The 20,966-nt window shown below is 41.5% G+C and overlaps 1 protein-coding gene across 5 annotated transcripts in view; it reads left to right on the top strand.

The window, feature by feature from the left end:
• Nucleotides 1–4,293: 4,293 nt before the first annotated feature.
• BTBD7 (BTB domain containing 7) overlaps nt 4,294–20,966 on the top strand; it is a 96,709-nt gene continuing 80,036 nt past the window's right edge. The window contains exons 1-3 of one of the 5 annotated variants that reach the window (XM_063698135.1): nt 4,510–4,607; nt 9,851–9,905; nt 10,641–10,764. Coding sequence is in view for 1 of the 5 variants with exons in the window: in XM_055361287.2 (XP_055217262.1) it covers nt 4,499–4,607 (109 nt within the window). In the remaining 4 variants the exon portion in view is untranslated. Of the gene's footprint in view, nt 4,608–9,850; nt 9,906–10,640; nt 10,765–20,966 lie in introns of all 5 variants that reach the window. The other 4 variants (XM_055361287.2, XM_063698136.1, XM_063698134.1 and 1 more) reach the window with 4 other exon arrangements.

The raw sequence follows: 20,966 nt of genomic DNA, 5'->3' as shown, positions 1-20,966 counted from the left end.
TTCACTCCTGCCATTTGAAAGTTCCCGAGTTCTTGTTCCATGTCCAGGAAGAATAAGTTATATGGCCAACTGGAGGGTAAACAAACTTGAGAAGAGCTTTTTTGGGCAACCAAACAGCTCTCAGAGGAGCCAAGACCCAAAGTGCGTAGACTCTACGAGTCTGTGAGTCAGGCTGGGTCTGGGGGTTTTTATTGGCTCAGAATGAAGTGCACGCTGATTGGTCCACGGGCAGGAGGAAATGCATGCTAATTGGTCTATGGGCTGGCCTGGAAAAAGCACTACTTTATTGGCTGAAAGGCATCAAGGAAGTTCTCACTCCAGGTCGTGGACTTCACTGGGAACTGGCAGCCTGGCCCCCAGGCTTTAGGCCATCTCTGGTTTGAAGGTGGGGTTTCACCAGGGACCCACCCCTTCCCACCTAGGAACCTGTCTGCCTCCCACCACCATCACAAGGGGATGGTGTGAAGCCATTCATGAGGGATCTGCCTCCATGATCCAAACACCTCCCACCAGGTCCCACTTCCAACACTGGTGATTACATTTCAACATGAGATTTGGAGGGGACAAACATCCAAACCATATCAGTACATTTTGATGCACTTAAGTTCATATTTTAAATACAGTTGAATCTATGAATCTTGTCTTCATGATTAATGTTTTCTAATGTTAATTCTTCATGATTAATCTTCATGATTAATGCCTTGTCTTTTCTTCCCCAAGGCAATGAATATTTTCCAATATTATTTTCTAAAACCTTTATTAATTTTATTATTTAATTTAATAATTATTAAGGCCATGTGCAGTGGCTCATGCCTGTAATCCTAGAACTTTGGGAGGCCAAGGTGGGCAGATCACGAGGTCAGGAGTTTGAGACCAGCCTGGCCAACATGGTGAAACTCTGTCTCTACTAAAAATACAAAAAATTAGTCGGGCATGGTGGCACGCACCTGTAATCCCAGCTACTCGGGAGGCTGAGGCAGGAGAATCACTTGAACCCAGGAGGTGGAGGTTGCATTGAGCCGAGATTGCGTCATTGCACTCCAGCCTGGGTGACAGAGCAAGACTCTGTCTCGAGAAAAAAAAAAAATTGAAAATTGAATAATTATTAAGCACTTCTTATTTAATTAAGCATCTACAAGGTACTTACCACTGTTCTGGGATTTTCAATCCTCTTCACCTTTTGGACTTCAGGAAATTCAGAAAAATGCATGAAAACAGGATTGTTACATGCAGAGAAATAGGGGGAGATAAAATCTGTCTTTTCTCCTTAATTTCAAAAACCCAGCTTCCATCCTGTATTTCCAGGAAGATGAGTCTGGGAATGGGTTTCAGTGGATGGTTATGTATGGTAGAAAAGAGGGGTACAAAGGAAGGAAAAGACTGGAGTGACAGAACATGGAATATACCATGAAATGTTGATTACTCTTATTTTCAACATAGATGACCAGGTGGATGGGATGCCATTCACTGATGGAGGGAGTGGAGAAAGGAACAAAACATAAATTCAGGACTTTTGGTTGAAAGCCACAGAAGTTCACTGTTTTTACCCATTTCCAACTAACTTAAGATAAAAAGAGGTGTCAGGGCAACTTAATGGCTTCTAAAAATGAAAAGACCAGGGATGGGTTGGTTTCAGGCCCAGGTAGGCCCAGGTATTCAAATGATGTCATGGTTTTCCTTTCTCTCACTTTGTTTCTTTGTTTATGGTCTTCCTCCTTTCCTACCGCACATGGCTTTCTCCTCATTGGCAAACAAAGCCAATTTACATGTCCTTTCGAGTCATAATCCCAGAGAAATAGAGTAAGAAGAAACATCTCCTCTGAGAGTGTGGCAAAAATTTCCAGAAAAGGTTCTGGTTGACCTATTTGTGTCATATGGCCATCCAGATCTATCTGATTCTAGAATGCATGTTGTTAACCACTACTTAGTACCATCTTAACACTAGCCTTAAAAAAAATGTTTTTCACTCTGTCTTCTTATTTAGATTCTAAGCTCCTTAAGTACAAAGATCCATTTATTTTTTACCCCCAGCATGTAGTACCGTGCTTGGCACATGGTACTGGATACTTTAAATGTGTATCGGACTGAAATAAAATAAACATCTAAATTCTGATGAGTGTGTAAACTGAGCTAATTCAGGATCTCAAAAGTACAGCTAAATGGTATAAGGAAACAGTGAATGAATTAAAGGGTAGAAAAAAATCATGGATCACTTACAAATGGTTTCTAGATCCAAACAGTCTACCAGAAGTCTCCAGCTGTGCAAATAGACAAAAGGACAAGGTGCAACCAGCAGACCTTACTTGGCTTTTCAAAAAGTTTTAGATTTCCACATCAAAGGCTGTTAGAAAAAGTGTTATCCTGAAATTACTTAGAATTCTATTGTTGTTGATATCATTTTAATTTTGTTTTTTAAATTGTGGCTAGGAAACAGAACCAAAGTCAAGTAATAAAGGTTAGTAATAAGTGTAAACAGTGGGGACTGATCTTATTTAACATTTCCATAAATTATAAAGAAGCAGTGTTTACACACCGCTTTTTAGTTTGCTAATCATAGCTCTTTCAGTTAATGCAATACAGTCATTCCCCATATACTATATACGTGGGATTGGTTCCAGGACCCACCACATATACCCTAATCCAAGCATACTCGAGTCTGCCTGTCCGTCCTGTGGAACGTGAGTATAAGAAAAGTCGGCCCTCTCAATACGGTGTTTAGAATCCCATGTACCAGGTTGCATTGATCGATCCGCACAGTTCAAACCCGTGTTGCTCAAGTGTTAACTGTATTTAGCAAATTAAGACAAAGGTAAAATGATGGAAAATAACAGTAAATGGCTTGAATTTAGATAAGGTTCACTTACGCCTTTGGGGAAGTATAAAAGTGTGGAACAAGAGGTGGACACTCAGAGGTAATCATTGGCTCCAATTAGATGGACCTATTTCCTTTGTATTTTCTCACTTTTCCATGCATTTCTTGTCTATTGCCCTGAGGCTGTATGTTCAACTGAAGTGACCCTTACCAGCTAGAGGGGAATTTCAGGCAAGGGACTGCTACAATCTCTGCTACAATCTCCAAACCTTCAAGGATTGGGTAAGAGGGTGAAAGGGGTGAGATGGGTAAAGAAAATGAAGTAATACAAATTGGAAAGAGCTATCCTTTTCAAGGAAGTAAGGTGATGAAGAATGAGGGTGAGGAAAATACAAATCTGAAGCAAGTCCAGAGGAAAACAACGATATTCAGTCTCCAACTGAATATGAAAAGCATAAAATAATGGAGGATCAAGAGATGGTTACAAACACATCACAAAATTCCAAATTGCTCTTATCCTTTGAAGCTTAGAGGTGGTTTCAGAACAACAACAAAAAACTGTGTGACACAAAACTTGTTAAACAATGGGTAGAGACTGAAAATGCAAATACAATACTTCCAAATAAATTCCCAGAGTTGCTAATGTCTATCAGAGGAAAAGGAGGTATAACGGTGCCTCGTCACTGGGTTCAGAATGCCTGGGTTCTGACCTTGGCTTGCGTACTTGTTAGTATTTCTGAGCCTGTCTCCTTGGTTGTAAAACAGCGATAAAAACACCTATCCTGACTACCACAAAGGGTGGGTTTGGCGTTCAAATGAAACCATGTATCTCTCTGGAAAAAGACAGTGCCCCATAAATACAGTATTTTTGTTATTGCATCGCTGAAATTATTGCAAACCCCCAAACAAGGGGCATCTAGGGAAGAGCGACTTGGCTCTCCCACGTGGCGACTGTGTGTTTTCATCAATTTTGTCCTTTGTTTACAGGGGTATCTTGTTAAGGAAAACTTTTCAGTGTCTTAAAGATTATTTTTTAACCTACTACACAAGTAGCAAGGTGGTGCCTGTAAAAGTACCATGCAGACAAGTGCTTACGATAGACAAGTGCTCACTGCCAAGAAGCAGCCACCGGAATGCCAGGACTGTCAGCAATGACTTTCCGCGGAAGAGGAGTTCTCGAGAAAGATGCACTCATTGCATGCGACCACCCGAGGGACGCCGGCCGCCGAACAGAAACATGAATTCGTGGAAATGGCCATCTGGTGACGTAGTAGTGACACAGTTCTTATATTCTGATACATTTAATAATGTGTCACAATTCGCTGGACTAAGCAGGATGCTGCCACAAGCTGCAAACTCCCAGCGACCCAACACCCGGCTCCCAGCCGACGAGCAAGAATAATGCGCGCGCACTCCGCTCCCATGGATCCAGCGAACGCACCGCCCCCCACGCGGCCCGACTCGCGCGGCGACGTCGGGCCACGTGACCCTCAGCGCGACGACGGCAGGGGAGGGCGGGGGCTCCGGCCGGCTCCGCAGCGCCGCGCAGGCGCCCCAGGGCCGCGCCGAACCGAGCCCCTCCTGCTCCGTCTAGGAGTCAAAATGGCGGCGAGGGGAACCTGGAGCAGTCCCGGAGCCTGAGCCACTGACAGGAGAGGAGAGGGCGGCGGCGGCGGTGGGAGGAGGATGGCCGGGGGTGCTGGCGCCGGTGCGGACGGCGGTGCTGGTGGCGGCGGCGGCGGAGGCGACGGCAGCGGTCCCAGCGGCAGCAGCAGCGGCGGGAGGAGCCTCCGGGGTGAGTGTCCCTTGGTGTCTCTGAGGCTGTGGAGCCCAGGCTGTGTCCGGTGTGGCGCGGGGCGTCCGGGAGAGGAAGGGGCTGTTCTTAGGCGTGGGGGCGCCGGGGCTGGGGCCAAGCCGCCGCGGGAGGCGCTGGGGCGCCGGGCGGGGAGGGGCCAGTCGTCCGTCTGGGGCTGAGGCGCGGCGGCGCCGGACTGGCCGGTCTCTGTGCGCTCCGAGGGGCGGGCTGGAGCGCGCCGCCGTCCCGGGGGCAGGGGCGCGAGGTGTGGCGCTCGGGGCGGGGAGAGCGGCCCGAGGGAGTCGCGACGGCAGCCCGGCCGGCTTTGGGCTCCGGGCGCCGAGGGGCGGGACCCGTCGCTCCCAGGACAGTGAGAAACCGCTCCCGAGACGGGGGCGCGTGTTTACCCGGGTGCGGGGTTGCGACCGCCAGGGGTGGGCGTGAGAGTGGCCGGCGGGGACGGGGAAGGGAGCAGGCCTGAGGACTGCTACTCCCAGGGGAAGTTAGATTGTCCGGGTAAGTTACTATTGCGGGATAAACCTGGAATTGAGCTTTGACAGGTTGGGAGGGAGACAATACCGAGTGTTTGATAAAGAAGAGGAGGCTGTGCTTGTTGGACTACTTGAATGGCAAAAAGTGTGCATATTTCAGTACCTTATTTGCACAGTGTTTGCTAGCTTTACCCCGAGGGTGAGAACTTTCTCACCGTTTTTCAAGAAACTCTGAGGAGTGTTGTTTCTCCTGTGAACTACAATAGCACATCTTCACATACCAGCATAGATAATAAGTACTCTGGAGCAGGCCTAATTTACAGAAGCAGTCTTGGTTATCTTCACCAGAGCACTGTTAACTCTGCGAAAACATCTTACTGTAATGAGAAAGTAGACATTTTTACAGAATTACTTAGCTTTTTCAACTAACAACCTTTTTTTGGGGGGGGGGGGGAGACGGAGTCTTCCTCTGTCACCCAGGCTGGAGAACAGTGGTGCGATCTCGACTCACTGCAACCTCCGCCTCTCAGGTTCAAGCGATTCTCCTGTCTCAGCCTCCCAAGTAGCTGGAATTACAGGCGCCCGCTGCCACGCCCGGCTAGTTTTTGTATTTTTAGTAGAGACGTGGTTTCACCATGTTGGCCAGACTGGTCTCGAGCTCCTGACCTCTGGTAATCCGCCCGCCTCGTCCTCCCGAAGTACTGGGATTGCAGGCGTGAGCCACCGCGCCCGGTCTGGTCAACTAACAATCTTTTGTCCCTAATAGCATCTGTTTCCTTTAGATTGCTGAAATGAATTGCTTTCTTCCTGAAATGTGGAAGAAAGACTTGAAATTGCTTTGCAAGAATCATACGTTGTTAATAGCAACTGTTATTAGACTTGTCATGGAATTTTGGAGTCAGAAAAACTTTTAGAGATCTAAAGGTGTGAATATTGTTTTAGAGCCGGGAAACCAGACCCAGAGAGGCGAGTGACTTGTTGTGGATCCTACAGCTGGCGATGGATTAGACCAAAACTAAGATGTAGGCCTCTACACCCCATTACCCCATTTAGAGAGCTCGTTGTTACTACACCGCTGAGCTGCTTACTTTTCGTTGATTGCATTCTTCACCATTCACTACCCACCCCTATCCATAGGGTTTTGGTGTAATAAAGTTGAAAGCGAAAATGAGAGCCTCTGTCTCATTCTGACAGCTACTTCAAGTAACTGATGAAGATTTTTTTTTTTTTTTTCCTAACCTGAACTTAATAAAAACGGAGTGATATTTCGTTTGGAGTTTTCTTAGGCTCATGACTACATTTTCACCCAGTTTTAGCATGGCTCATTCTTGCATGAATTCAGTAAAACTCATAGGTCAATATTCTGTCCCACAAGACCTGACTACTGTATTGTTTTGTGTCCCAACACCAGCATTTAAACAAGGTTTTTCTATCAGACTCTGATTTTAGGATTTAAAGCACCTGTGTTGATTTCTAGGTTACACTACCTAGTTTCCAGGTGTCATCTTGAGTCGCAGCATTTTTATAGTGTGTCTCAGGTAAACCTTCGGAAGTGCAGTAATGCCAAAGTTATTCTGATTTCAGATTCTAGTCACGGAAGCTCATACATCCAAAATTACATAGGTGACTGTTGAAGGTCTGCTTTTTGTTTTGCATTAGATGAATGATGTGGAAGAAAGGAAAGAAACATAATATTAGGTTGGTGCAAAAGTAACTGCGGTTTTTGCCATTAATATATAGACTTTTCCCTCAAGTTCTTATTGGAAAGATCAGGTGTACCAACATGAGTCTCGAAGACAATCTAGTGAGTTCTACTAATGCAAAGAATGCTGTTGGTATACAGGGTAGAGAGAGATGAGTGAGACCCCAAGAGTCCAAAGAACGTGGGAAACTTCGGACTTGAGCTGGCCTATGAAAGTTTAGATTTACCGAGAGATTGTAGCAGTTACTTTGTGAGGAAAAAGCAAGAGTGTAAAGTGAAGATTAGCTTAGGGGGAGGGAAATAGAAGGAGACTAGGATGAGCTGACAACTGAATTTCCTGAGGAGAATGTTTTCGTTAGGAAACTTTAGTCAGTTGGAAAGCTATTTGTCTGTAGAAGAGTTTGATTGCTGAATTGAGGAGATTTCTACTTTTATCCTGTTGTGCAAGGTATAGAGAGCCTTTGAAAGTTTGGAGGCCAGGGATTAATGTCGTAAACCAGGAAGGTAAACCTGTTAATGATCTACAGGTTAAGTTAGAGTGAGGAGAGAATGTAATGAACCAAGGAAGACAGTAGCTGCTGTAGTAACCCAAATATGAGGAGATCTTAGACCCGGATGAAGTCAGTAGGAAGGATTTGGATAGCAGATACCTGTGGGCTTAATTGTGGTAAAATCCACATAAAATTTACCATCTTAACCATTTTTAAGTGTATAGTTCTGTGGCATAAGCACATTTACATTGTTGTGTAGCCATGCCATCACCACCATCCATCTGTAGAATTCTTTCATTTGGAGTTTTCTTAGGCTCATGACTACATATTTCTAAACCGAAACTGTCCATTTTCCCTTACCCCCAGCCCCTGGCACCCACAGTTCTACTGTCTTTTTTATTTTGACTACTGTAAGTACCACGTATAAGTGAAATTATACAATATTTGTCCTTCTATATCTGGCTTATTTCCCTTAGTATAATGTCATCAACGTCCATCCGTATTGTAGTGTGTGTCACAATTTGCTTTCTTTTTAAGGCTGAATAATATTCCATTGTATGTTATTTTTATATTTTGTTAAGTGCCCATCAATGGGCACTTTAGTTCCATCCACATTTTGACTGTTGTGAATAAAGCTGCTGTGAACATGGATGTAAAAATATCTGAGTCTCTGCTTTCATTTATTTTATGAATTTTATACCCAGGAAATTTTACATCCCCACCAGCAGTGCACAAGGGTTCCAGTTTCTCTACATCTTCACCAATACTTGTTATTTGCTGTTTGGTTTTTTTTTTTTCCTAATATTCATCCTGATGAGTATGAAGTGATATTTCATTGTGTTTTTGGTTTGCATTTTTTAAAAATGATTGGTGATGTTAAGCATCTTTTCATGTGCTTATTGATCTCTTGTATTTTTTTAGAAAAATATTCACATTATTTCCCTGTTTTCTAATTAGGTTTGTTTTTTTGTTGTTGAGTTGTGGAAGTTACTTATGTATGCTGAATATCAATCCCTTATCAGACATGATTTGCAAATGTTTTCTCCCATTCTATAGGCTGCCTTTTCACCCTGTTGATAGGGTCCTTTGATGTACACACAGTTTTTAATTTTGATGAAATCCAGCTTACCTAGATTTTCTTTTGTTGCTTATGCTTTTGGTGTCATAGCCAAGAAATCATTATCAAATCCAATGTCAGGAAGCTTTTCCCCTATGTTTTCTTTCTTTTTTAAAGATAGATAGGTTCTGGGTCTGTCACCAAGGCTGGAGTGCACTAGTGTGATTATGGCTCACAGTAGCCTTGAACTCTGGTCTCAAACAGCCCTCACATCTCAGCCTCCCGAACAGCTGGGACTACAGGTGCGTACATCCACGCCTGGCTAAGTTTTTAAAATTTTCTGAGGAGATGGGGTCTCACTATGTTGCCCAGGCTGGTCTCGAACTTTTGGACTCAAGTGGTCCTCCCGCCTGAACCCAAGGTACTGGGATTACAGGTGTGAGCCACTGTGCCCAGCCTTTTTTTTTTTTTTTTTTTTAAGAATTTTATAGTTCTGGCTCTTAATTTAGGTCTTTATGTGTGGATATCTATTACCATATATGTGGTTTTTGCATTACCATTTGTTGAGAAAACTGTCCATTTCCCATTAAATGGTCTTGGCACCTTTGTTGAAAATTATTCGACCACAAGTTTGAGGGTTTATTTCTGGGCTCTGTATTCTATTCCATTGGTCCATAAGTTTGTTTTTATGCCAATACCACTCTATTTTAATTAGTGTAGTTTTATAGTAACTTTTGAAATCAAGAAGTGTGAGACTCCACTTTGTTCTTTTCAAGATTGTTTTGGTAGTTTGGGATTCCTTGAGATGCCATATGAATTTTAGGATGGGTTTTTCTATTTCTGCAAAAAATAGGCTATTAGTATTTGTTAGGAATTGTATTGAATCTCTAGGTTGCTTTGGGTAATGTTGACATCTAAATACTGTCTTCCAGTCCATGAACATGGAATATCTTTCCATTTATTTGTGTCTTTATTTCAGCAGTGTTTTTTAGTTTTCAGTGTAAAAGTCTTTCATCTCCTTGTCTAAGTTTATTCCTAAGTATTTTATTCTTTTTGATGTGATTGTAGATAGGATTCTTGTCTTAATTTCTCTTTTGGATTGTTCATTGTTAATGTTTAAGAATGCAACTCATTTTTGTGTGTTAATTTTGTATCCTACAACTTTACTGATTTATTAGTTCTAATAGTTTTTTTGTGTGTGGAATCTTTTTTGTGGAGTTTTCTACATATAGGATCGTGTCATTTGCAAACAGTTAATTTACTTCTTGCTTTCGAATTTGGATGCCTTTTATTTTTTTCCTTGCCTAATCTCAGCTAGGACTTCCGGTACTGTGTTGACTAGAAGTGGTAAAAGCAGGCATCCTTGGCTTGTTCCTGATCTTAGAGGAAACATTTTGAGTCTTTCCCTGTTGAATATGATACTAACGTGAGTTTTTTATATAAGACCTTGATTATGTTCAGGTAGTTTCCTTATATTCCTGGTTTGTTGTGTGTTTTAACAGGTGTATTTTAAGAAAAATCATTTGTGGGTGCTGAAAAGAAAGAATTTCTAGCCTGGTGAGTGAGAGAATCCTGGTGTCATTGACAGAATAATATATTATCATGAAGTTGATGTTTTAGGCATCATCTTTGTACATTTACAGACCTGTTTTGATTGAATAAAAATAATACTATAGTTATTTAGTGGGGAAGACTGACATTACTCAAATAATTATGCAGATGTATGTCTGAATAACTATAGTACAACTGGCTCACATTTGTATTTCTAGTATCTAGCACAGTGCCTGGCACATGGGCATTCAGTGAAGTTGCTAATTGAATCAAGAAGCAGAAGAGTAAGGTTTAACCCAGTAAAGTAAAAAACGTAATGTTTATTATATAATTTTTTAATGGAAATAATGTTTATTTTTATTTTACCACTTTTTAATTTTCTGGAGACAGAGTCTCACTTTGACAGCGGGCTGAGCACAGTGGTGCAGTCATGACTCACTGCTGCCTTGGCCTCCTGGGCTCCAGTGAGCCTCCTGCCTCAGCCTCCCGAGTAGCTGGGACTACAGGCACGTGCCACCATGCCTGGCTAATTTTTGTTGTGAGAGACAGGGCCTTGCAGTGTTGCCTAGGCTTTATTTAAAACCATTTTCCCTGTTAACCCAGTCTTGGTACAATGGTAATAAAGCAAAATCAAAGTTCACCACTCTAGAAGAATTAGGCAAGTGACTTTTTCTAAAACAGGTATAGTATCATTATTAAAGTGAGGTAACAGTTTTTCTTTTGACTTTTTTTTTTCTTTAGACAGAGTTTTGCTCTGTCGCCCAGGCTGGAGTGCAATGGTGTGATCCTGGCTCACTGCAACTGCTGCCTCCCAGGTTCAAGCGATTCTCTCCTGCCTCAGCCTCCCAAGTAGCTGGGACTGTAGGTACGTGCCACCACACCTGGCTGATTTTTTTATTTTTAGTAGAGACAGGGTTTCGCCCCATTGGCCAGGCTGGTCTCAAACTCCTTACATAAGGTGATCCACCCGCCTCAGCCTCCCAAATTGCTGGGATTATAGGCGTGAGCTACCATGTCTGGCCCAGTTTTCTTTTTGGGTGAATGCTAGTGGAAGTTAGTTATCAGAATCCAAAGTTTCAGAAGGAGGCTTTTTGCTCTGTCGCCTAAGCTGCAGTGGTGCGATCACGGCTCACCACAACCTCAACTACCTGGGCTCAAGCAATCTTTCCACCTCAGCCTCCTGAGCAGCTGGGACTATGGGCATGTGCCACTATGCCTGGCTAACTTTTGTACTTTTTCTAGAGATGGGGTTTCACTGTGCTGCCCAGGCTGGTCTCAAACTCCAAGACTCCGGCAGTCCTCCAACCTTGGCCTCCCAAAGTGCTGGGATTATAGGTGTGAGCCACCATGCCCAGCTGAGGCATAATTTCAATGAAACTTTTCAAGTGTCTGCTGATTCCAGATTTATAATGAAATTTGAACATTCAGCACTTATTTGCAGAACAAGTTCAAAAGTTAAGAACCACCACGCTGTGGTGGTTTTTTGTTTTTGTTTTTTTGATTTTAAAATTTTGGACAGTTTGTAAATTTGACATCACAAATTGAATCTTTCAGATACCCTTACTATTTCAAATAATATAGTAACTTTAGAAACATAATATACTTAGTATTATAAATTGACATTAAATCCATGTCATTGTGTGACATGTGAGCATTATGTTAAGATTGAAATAGATGGGGACACTTGGAATAGCTAGGAAACACTTTAATCCAATACACAGAACATTCTTTAAGTTACAGGATTCAAAATAGTTCCCTTTTAGAGCATCGTTGGGGTTTTTAGATATAGTTGTGATATAATAGAACACCAGACTGGGAATCAAACCTCCATTTAGATTCTGACTGATGTTTACAGTTTTATGATCTTAAAGCAAGTCACTTAACCTATCTGAAGATTAATTTTCTCATCTGTTAAAATAGGTATGGAAATCTTGAAGCTTTTCTACCTTGTATGTATTTTTTTACTCCATTCTTCCCCTCTCTATTGCCACTCCCTTATTAGTCTGGACTACTTATTAAACAGCCTGCCAGCTAAGTCTCTGCAACTTGTTCTCCCACTGTACCTCTCCATCTCTGGCTATTCTCTATATTACTATGACAATTATGTTCTTAAAAAAACAGGCCAGACACGATGGCTCACACCTGTAATCCCAGCACTTTGGGAGGCTGAGTTGGGCGGATCACCTGAGGTCGGCGGATCACCTGAGGTCAGGAGTTCAAGACCAGTCTGGCCAACATGGCGAAACCCCATCTCTACTAAGGATACAAAAATCTGGTGTGGTGGCAGGTGCCTATAATCCCAGCTACTTGGGAGGCTGAGGCGGGAGAATCGCTTGTCCCCAGGAGGCGGAGGTTGCAGTGAACCAAGATTGCGCCACTGCACTTCAGCCTGGGTGATAGAGCTAGACTCTGTCTCAAAAAAAAAAAAAAAAAAAAATTGGAGCATGCTGCTTCTCTACTTAAAATACCTTTGTTAACTTCCCTTGTCAATAAAGTCCAGACTCACAAGAGTTTATAGAATGTGTTCAACCTTAGGTCTCCTGTCACTCCAGCCATGCTGTTTCTTGTTCCCTGTGCCTCTGTCTTGTGTGTGTTTATCCCATTGTTTGGAGTTCTCATTCTTTGCCTATTCTGTTAGCTACCCATCTAATGTCTACTTTTCTCTTCTTTCCTAACAGAAATCTGCTTTTGTTCATGCATGCAGCAGACTTGGAGAAGCTGATTTGTCACCACCTCCAGTAGTAGAGTTCCATTAGTTCAAACCAGTCAAATCATGGCATTTCCCTGTAAACTCTTATTTGTACTAATCAGATTTGAAGGGAAGTAGACATTCTATTTCTGGGGGAGAAGATTCTTTCCTCTCTTGTATGTGAACAAGGGAACACAAGGCCCCTATTGCTACCGACAGCTGTCTTGGGATCACAAGGGATGAAGCACTTCCTGAAGATGGCAGATCAGAGAGGTAGAGGGTATCTGGATCCTTGGTAACATCATTTAACCACATATTTTATTGGGCCTGGAGCCATCCCCACCACAGGACTTCTCATGACAGATAATTTTCTTAATGTTTCAGACAGTTCTTTGGAGTTATTTGCCATCAAAAATCTCTTTTTTTTTTATTTTTTTTTATTTTTTGAGACAGGGTCTCGCTCTGTCACCCCGGCTGGAGTGCAGTGATACAGTCACAGCTCATTCCAACCTTGACCTCTTGGGTTCAGCAGTCCTCCTGCTTCAGGCTTCTGAGAAGTAGCCACCACACCTGGCTACTTTTAAAAAATTATTTGTAGAGGCAGGGTCTCCCTGTATTGCCCAGGCGTCTTGAACTCCTGGTCTGAAGTGATCCTCCCACCTCAGTCTCCCAAACTGTTGGGATTACAGGTGTGAACCACTGCACCTGGCCCAAAATCTCTTGATTGATACAGTCCTCTTTATTTTTCAAGATCGAGTTATGATACCTTTACCAACAGTCATACATTCTTTTGGAACTTTGCACAATAGTCATACGTTCTTTTGGAACTTTACACTTCTATTCTTTATTGCCCTGTATTATAATTGCTTGTATGCCTGACTCCTCTACATGACTGTATGGTTTGAACCAAAGTGTACGGGATGTCGCACAATGTCTAATAGTGTCACACAACAAGTAATAGGTATTCAGTAAGTGAGTTAAGATGAAATAGTAACATGAAAGAGTGCTTTGAAAGCAGTTTTTTAAAAAGTTTCTGTTCTGCTAATTGTAAGCCATTTTTTAAATAAACATGAGGTGTGGTGTTGTCTTTAAAGTAAAAATGGAAAAACCAGTGAGATCAGACATTGTTTTTTGCTTGCCCCTCATTATTACCTAGACATTTTCATTTAGATAAAAACTATGTCAGTCTCCTGGCTGTAGTCCTTTATGGAAGGAGCAATATTACATTTAGGTCTGTTTCATCTGGGATTCAATTGTGAATTATTCTTTAGAGAAAAATTCTATAATATGCTTCATGAGACCTACCTATTCTTGTCTTCAGACTTGCCTAAAATATTTTTTGCTTGCTTAAGACCAGACATGAGAATTTTCTTGTAAGCAGAAAGCTTTGTGACAGAACTGGATGAGTTTGTAGTGAATGTTAGTGATAGCTTATGACAGAGAAGTCTCATAGCCTCAATTGCAGAGTCAGTTCTGTCACATGCTTCAACAATAATGTCTGATAAGGGAGGAAGGATGGGGAAGAAGAGTTACAATTTACTAACTCTATATATTTCATCATTTATTGGCTTTGGTCAAATAAATTAAACATTAACATAGTAATTTGTAGGGTTAAAAAAAAATTTTTTTTTCTATTCGCGTTCTTGCTATGTTCCCCAGGCTGGTTCCAACCTCCTGGGCTCAAGCGATCCTCAAGCCTTCTGAGTAATTGAGATTGCCACACCCAGCTTTGCAGTGTTTGTTTTTTTTAAGAGACAGGATACTCATTCTGTGCCCAGGCTAGAGTGCAGTGGCCCTATCATAGCTCACCGCAGCCTCAAACTCATAGGCTCAAGAGATTGTCCTGCCTCAGCCACCTGAGTAGCTAGGGCAGCAGGCACACGCCATCATGCTCAGCTAATTTTTAAACATTTTTTTTTTGTAGAGATGGGGTCCTGCTGTGTTGCCCAGGCTGGTCTTGAACTCCTGGCCTCAAGCAATTCCTCCCATCTTGGCTTCCCAAAGCACTGGAATTATAGGCATGAGCCACATCACCCAGCCTTGTAGTTATTTTTAAAATGAAGACAAGAGGAATAGAGTATACCTTTAGAAATATATGATACTGTGTATTGGATGATTCTGAAAGGATGTATTTGCCTGTGAAGAAAAACCTTCTTGTTTTGATGTCTGGTTGTTAGCTTTTTACTTTACTAAAGCCCAGTTAACTTTTCTGTGCTTCAATTCCACATCTGTAAAATTACTCATTTTATATTTCTCTATCCACTTTGAAAATTAAGTAATTGCTCTTTGAATTTCAACTTTTGATTATTTAAGCCAAGATCTCTCTTCTGTATTTTTTATGTGTTCTTTATGTCTGTGAGCTTACTAATTCTTGAATTTAAAAAAATCATTTAAATCAAGCAATAGTAATAGTATATGTTTAAGCATATAGTGTATGTTTTTAAATAAATAAGCAGGCTGGGTTTTAGTGGCTCACCCCTGTAATCCCAACACTTTAGGAGGCCAAGGCAAAAGGATCACTTGAGTCCTGGAATTCAAGACCAGTCTGGGCAACATAGCGAGATCACACCTCTACAAAAAACAAAGTTTAAAAATTAGCCAGGTATAGTGGTATGTACCTGTAGTTCTTAGCTATTCGAGAGGCTGAGGTGGAAGGATCGCTTGAGCCCAGAAATTTGAGGTTATGGTGAGTAGCGATCACCCCACTGCACTCCAGCCTGGTTGACAGAATGAGACCCTGTCTCTAAAAAATAAAAATAAGCAATAGCATATGTTTTTAAAAAACAACAAGCAACTCTTTTAAGTCCAAATTCCTTTTCGGATCCTATGGCTCATATCTTGCCACTGCCTGCTGCACTCTATATAGAAATACTTTTATTTCCTTCAGGAATCCAGTTTTGTTCTCTCCGTGGGCCTTCTCATAGTTAGTTCCCACTGCTGTTTGGAGCATTATTTTGGCATTCTTCCCACTCCTTCTATTATTTTCACCAAGAAAAGAGGAAAGCTCACACTTTCTATTGTCAGTCTTGGATATCATCCCAAATGTCACTTTCTCAAGAATCGTATAAGATAAACAGTTGTATTATCAGACACAAAGAAGATTAAAAAAAAAAAAAATTGCCCAAGATCATACAGTTTAGAAATGGCAGAGTCAGATCCAAACTTGGGCAGTTTTGCTCCAGAAGTCTTTATCGCCACTGATTTATGCTTCCCCTACATTGTAATTGCCTGTTCAACAGTTTGCCCCACTATGAGCACCTTTGGGGTGTTGTTTGCTTGTTTGTTTGTGACGGAGTCTTGCTCTGTAGCCCAGGCTGGAGTGCCATGGCGCGATCTCAGCTCACTGCAACCTCCACCTCCTGGGTTCAAGCGATTCTCCTGCCTCAGCCTCCGAGCAGCTGGGATTACAGGCACGCACCACCACGTCCAGCTAATTTTTGTATTTTTAGTAGAGACAGGGTTTCACCATGTTGGCCAGGCTGGTCTTGAACTCCTGACCTCAAGCGATCCACCCGCCTAGGCCTCTGAAAGTGCTGGGATTATAGGTGTGAGCCACCGCCCCCTTAAAAGAAGCACCTTTGGAGGAAAAATTATGCCTGTCTTGTTCAAGTTATATCCCCATGTGCTTAGCACATACTAGGTGCTCAGAAAATATTTAAATGAATGAAAATTCTTATTTGAGGGAGACAGTGTTTTGATTAAATTCTTCTCAGTACCGTTCATGTAGTGTGTGTGTCAGTAAATGCAGTAATGTTTTCATGCCTACTTATTATACAAAGTGAAATTTTTATGATCAAGTTAATCATGGTTACAAGCTCATTTTTTATAACCTCTCTTAATTCCTTTTTGCCCTATACTGCACAACAGTATCACTTTGCAACTGTAAAAACTAGTGCTTTGTAGGCCTCTTTCTCATATTATCCCTCTGTGAACTGTTAAAATATAGATCATTTGTAATTAGTTTCTAAAGGGTATGTAGGAAATTTTATAAAATAAAATTATACTAGTAGATGGACTCTGATCATTTATACTGTTTAACCTTTTAACAAATTACAGAGGTGTAATTTCTCTGTGTGTAGAGGTTTTTTAAAGTATCCCATATTTTAAACCTTGACTGTTACCTCAAAAAAAAAAAAGTGGTTTATCTGTGTCCAATAGTCACCTGGTGGATAATGATGTAAGGCATGCACATTGTGTTCATGTGTTTGTTGGAGAAGTTGGAATGTCATTATACTTCAGTAGACTTTTCAAATTAAAAATCTGAAAGCTACTTCTAGCTGTAATTCTGCTGTAATTCTCAATCAGGTCAGTAGACAGAGAACCAAAAAAGTCTTCCTCCTCTCTGAATGTTCTTGCCAAAGGCTGACTTCTTTGATTAATCTTTCTTTTCTGTATTCCTTACACTCTATTACAGGGCTTCTCAACCTTGGCACTCTTGACATTTGGGGCCAGGTAATTCTTTGTTGTGGAGGACTGTCCTGTGCCTTGTGAAATGTTTAGCAGCATCCTTGGCCTCTACCTGTTGGAGGCAAATAGTACCCTTCCCCTTTCCCCTCTCCAGCTGTGGCAATTTAAAATGTCTCCAGACATTGTCAAGTGTGGGGGTTAGGGAGGGTGGAAGAGGAGAACAATCACCCCAGTTGAAAATTGCAGCTTTCCTACATCATTCTGTCCACTTACTCATTTGTTTTAATATCTTCCCCTCCCTCTCACACTTACCTTTTCAGACTTCCTGCCTCTCTGCTACTGCCTCATTTCTCTGAACCTTTTTGCAGCCATACTTCTAAAAAAGAATTGTAAAACATCTGTTCTTTCCAAGTTTTCACTTGCAGTTCAGTTTCCTCTTTTGAATTCTATTGAGACCACATTTTTCTAGTTTTCCTCTATCTCTCTGGCCGTTCCATTTTTATTTTATCAGCTCTACCTAGTTGGACAATGGCATCATCTTTGCCCCTTTCTTTCTTGTTCTCTGTTAATCAACTCTCAAGTCTTCCTTTCTTGCCTCATTTCCTGGTGCTTAATGTTGTCTCTCATATGTGTGGTCCTATACATTTTTATTTTTTTTTGGTAAGAACACAATATGAGATCTACCCTTTCAACAAATTTTTAAGTATACAATACATTATTGTTGACTATAGGTACAGTGTTGTACAGTAGATCTCTAGAGCTTACTCATTTTGCTTAACTGAAACTGTATGCCCGTTGATTAATAAGTCTGCATTTCCCCCCAGCCCCTGACAACTACCGTTTCACTCTTCGATTCTATGAATTTGATTATTTTAGATACTCACTTATCATTCTGGGTAATGACCAGGCCTAGATAAAGACCTCATATAAGTGGAATTATGTAGTATTTGTCTTTCTGTGACTGGCTTATTTTACTTAGCATAATGTCTTCGAGGTTCATCCATGTTGTCACCATATTTCCTTCTTCTCTGAGGCCAAATAGTATTCCATTTATGTATATTCCACATTTTCTTTATTCATTCATCTGTCAATGGATATTTAGGTTGTTTCCACATCTTGGCTGTTGTGATATCTATTAATTGTTAAGCTGGTCTCTGTATTGAAATCTCCTTGCCTATATTTCTCCATAGTTCAACATCCTGCAAGGACCAGAGCAGATTTTGTCTGTTGTTTTTTGGTTTTGGTTGTTGTTATTGTTAGAGACAGTGTCTGATTCTGTTGTCCAGGCTGTAGTGCAGTGGTGCAGTCATGGCTCACTGCTCACTGTAATCTCAAATGCCTGGACTCAAGTGATCCCTCATCTCAGCCTCCGGAGTAGCTGAGACTGCAGGCACACACTACCACACTTGACGAATTTTTCTGTTTTTTGTAACAGCCTGTTGCCCAGGCTGATCTCAAACTCCTGGGCTCAAGCAGTCTGCCCACCTCGGCCTCCCGAAGTGCTGGGTTTACAGGCGTGAGCCCCCGCATCTAGCTTGCACCTCATTTATTAAGGGTTCGTTATGAGCCAGGCACTCTTTAAGGTCTTTTGACTATATAGTTACTGAAATAAGACACAGTCCCAGTACTCCAAGAACTTAAGTCTGTTTGAGAACATGGAAATCTTAATTCATTGCTCTTACAGAGTGAGTATGGAAATTGAAGTGTATCCCAGACTTTCTGGTAGCATATAGGAAAGGGATGATTTCTCAGTTTGATGTAAACCTCATTCAAGTGCCACTTCTTACATGCAGGTTATCCTGGTCACTACCCAGTCTGATTTGTGTTTTTATACTCTCCTTTACTCAGTTCTCTTTCTTTTCCAGCCCCCAAATCATTAGCATTTCCTATGACTCAACACTTAGCTTTTCATTCATTCTTCTAGATCCTTTTCTTTAGGAAATGGATTTAGTTTCAAGGGTTCAGCTGAAACTTTCAAATTTGTAGTAGCTCCAACAAAACATTTTATTGTGAAGTAATACACATACAAAGTACATTAAATAAATTTAACTTAAAAAAAACATTATTTTAAAGCTGACATCACTCTGGCCATGAAATAGAGCACTGTAAGTATTCCAAAAGCCCCCCTCATGCCTCTTCCCAATCATAACCACCTTCTTCCTCCTCTTAAAGGTTACTGCTATTCTGATCTTTATGGTAATTTCCTTGCAGATTTTTAAAAATAGCTTTATTCTTGATTACCAGCTGAATATTTATCCCAAAACAATATAATGTCATTTTGGGAGGACAGTAGAGAAAGACATTTTATCATATCCCATTTTGTGCCTGTATTGGGATCCGCAAGATCACCCCCGGGTTTGGTGAGGAGGAAGCACACAACTCAACATATAGTATGACTCAGCTAAGAGTTACTACAGCAAAAAAAAATACAAAGCGAAAATGCCCATGGGGCAACGTCCAGAGGAAACCAGGCACAAGCTTCAAGAGTCTTATCCCAGTGAAGCCGCATAGGATGCATTGACTTGTGACAATCCTTGTGAAATGTTGTCTTCCAGGGAAGCTTATAAGAGACTCACTGCCCAGGGTGTTTATTGGGGTATAATCACATAGGCACCCTCTGTCTAGCTTGTACCAAATTCCAAGCTCCCAGAAGGAAAGCAGATATTCAGCATAAGCCATATTGTTTGCACAAACAGTTTAGGCATAGTAAATCACCCTTATTAAATAGTCAGGGAATTATGGGAACACTCCCAAAATCCAATTTCCCAGAGACCTGCCAGGGCCATCTTTGCATGCAGGCCTTTCTAAAGATAGCAGTCCTAGGCCTGCTATGTTGTCTTTTTGGCATAGTACCTTTTGCTGTTTCTGAATTCAAAATTTAAATAAGTAAAAACTCAATTATCACTTTATGTTATGTTCTTTTTTTCTCCACCTGTTGTTTTCTTTCCTAATGTATCAAGATTAGCTGGGTGTGGTAGTGTGTGCCTCTGTAGTCTCAGCTACTTGGGAGGCTGAGGCAGGAGGATCTGTTTATAAGCCCAGGAGTTCATAGCTCTAGTGCACGATAATTGCGCTTATGATTAACCACTGCACTCCAGCCTGGGCGACATACCAAACCCTGTTTCTTTTTAAAAAAAAAGTATCAACATTAGCTCAGTGCAAAGGTTGACTACTATGATATGATTGAAAGTATATTCTGGCCGGGCGCAGTGGCTCACGCCTATAATCCCAGCACTTTGGGAGGCTGAGGCAGGCAGATCACTTAAGGTCAGGAGTTCGAGACCAGCCTGGCCAACATAGTGAAGCCCCATCTCTACTAAAAATAAAAAATTAGTTGGGTGTGGTGGCACATGGCTGTAATCTCTGCCGCTTGGGAGGCTGAGGCAGGGTAATCGCTTGAACCCAAGAGGCAAAGGTTGCAATGAGCTGAGATCGTACCACTGCACTCTTTCTTATGAAGGTTTCTGTGATTAAGTTTGGAAAGGATGAATTAAACAAAGTTAAACAGATTTCTTAACTACAGGACTCTTAGCCTTTTCACAGGAATGTGCATGACTTGGTGACTGCCTACATGTCCTGCCTCATCTCACGTTTTTTTTCCCTGACCCACTTTGCTTACTCTGCCCAGATTTAATCTAATACTAAGGATCAAATTACAATTGTCTGTGTTACGTGGGCATTTTCTTAGTTTGCCACAGCAATATTATGATCACTTTACCATCTTGAATATGAACTGTCCCTCCATCTCTGCTCAATTACTGTGTCAGAACAAGCAAACGTTTTTACTATTTCATTCATAGATTCAGCAAAATTTGTTAAGCACCTACTATATTTGCCAGACACAGTTCTAGGCACTGGAGATACAACAGTGAATAAAACAAAAACCCAGACCTTATATAGTTTACCTTGTAGTGGGGAGTGGAAAAAGGGAACAATAATTAAAATACATGTTATGCCCAGTATGGTGGCTC

This window comes from Gorilla gorilla, chromosome 15 (assembly GCF_029281585.2).
Source record: "Gorilla gorilla gorilla isolate KB3781 chromosome 15, NHGRI_mGorGor1-v2.1_pri, whole genome shotgun sequence".
Taxonomy (NCBI): Eukaryota; Metazoa; Chordata; class Mammalia; order Primates; family Hominidae; genus Gorilla; species Gorilla gorilla.
Note: the sequence above shows the minus strand (reverse complement) of the source record. Positions and strands in the feature narration are given on the sequence as shown.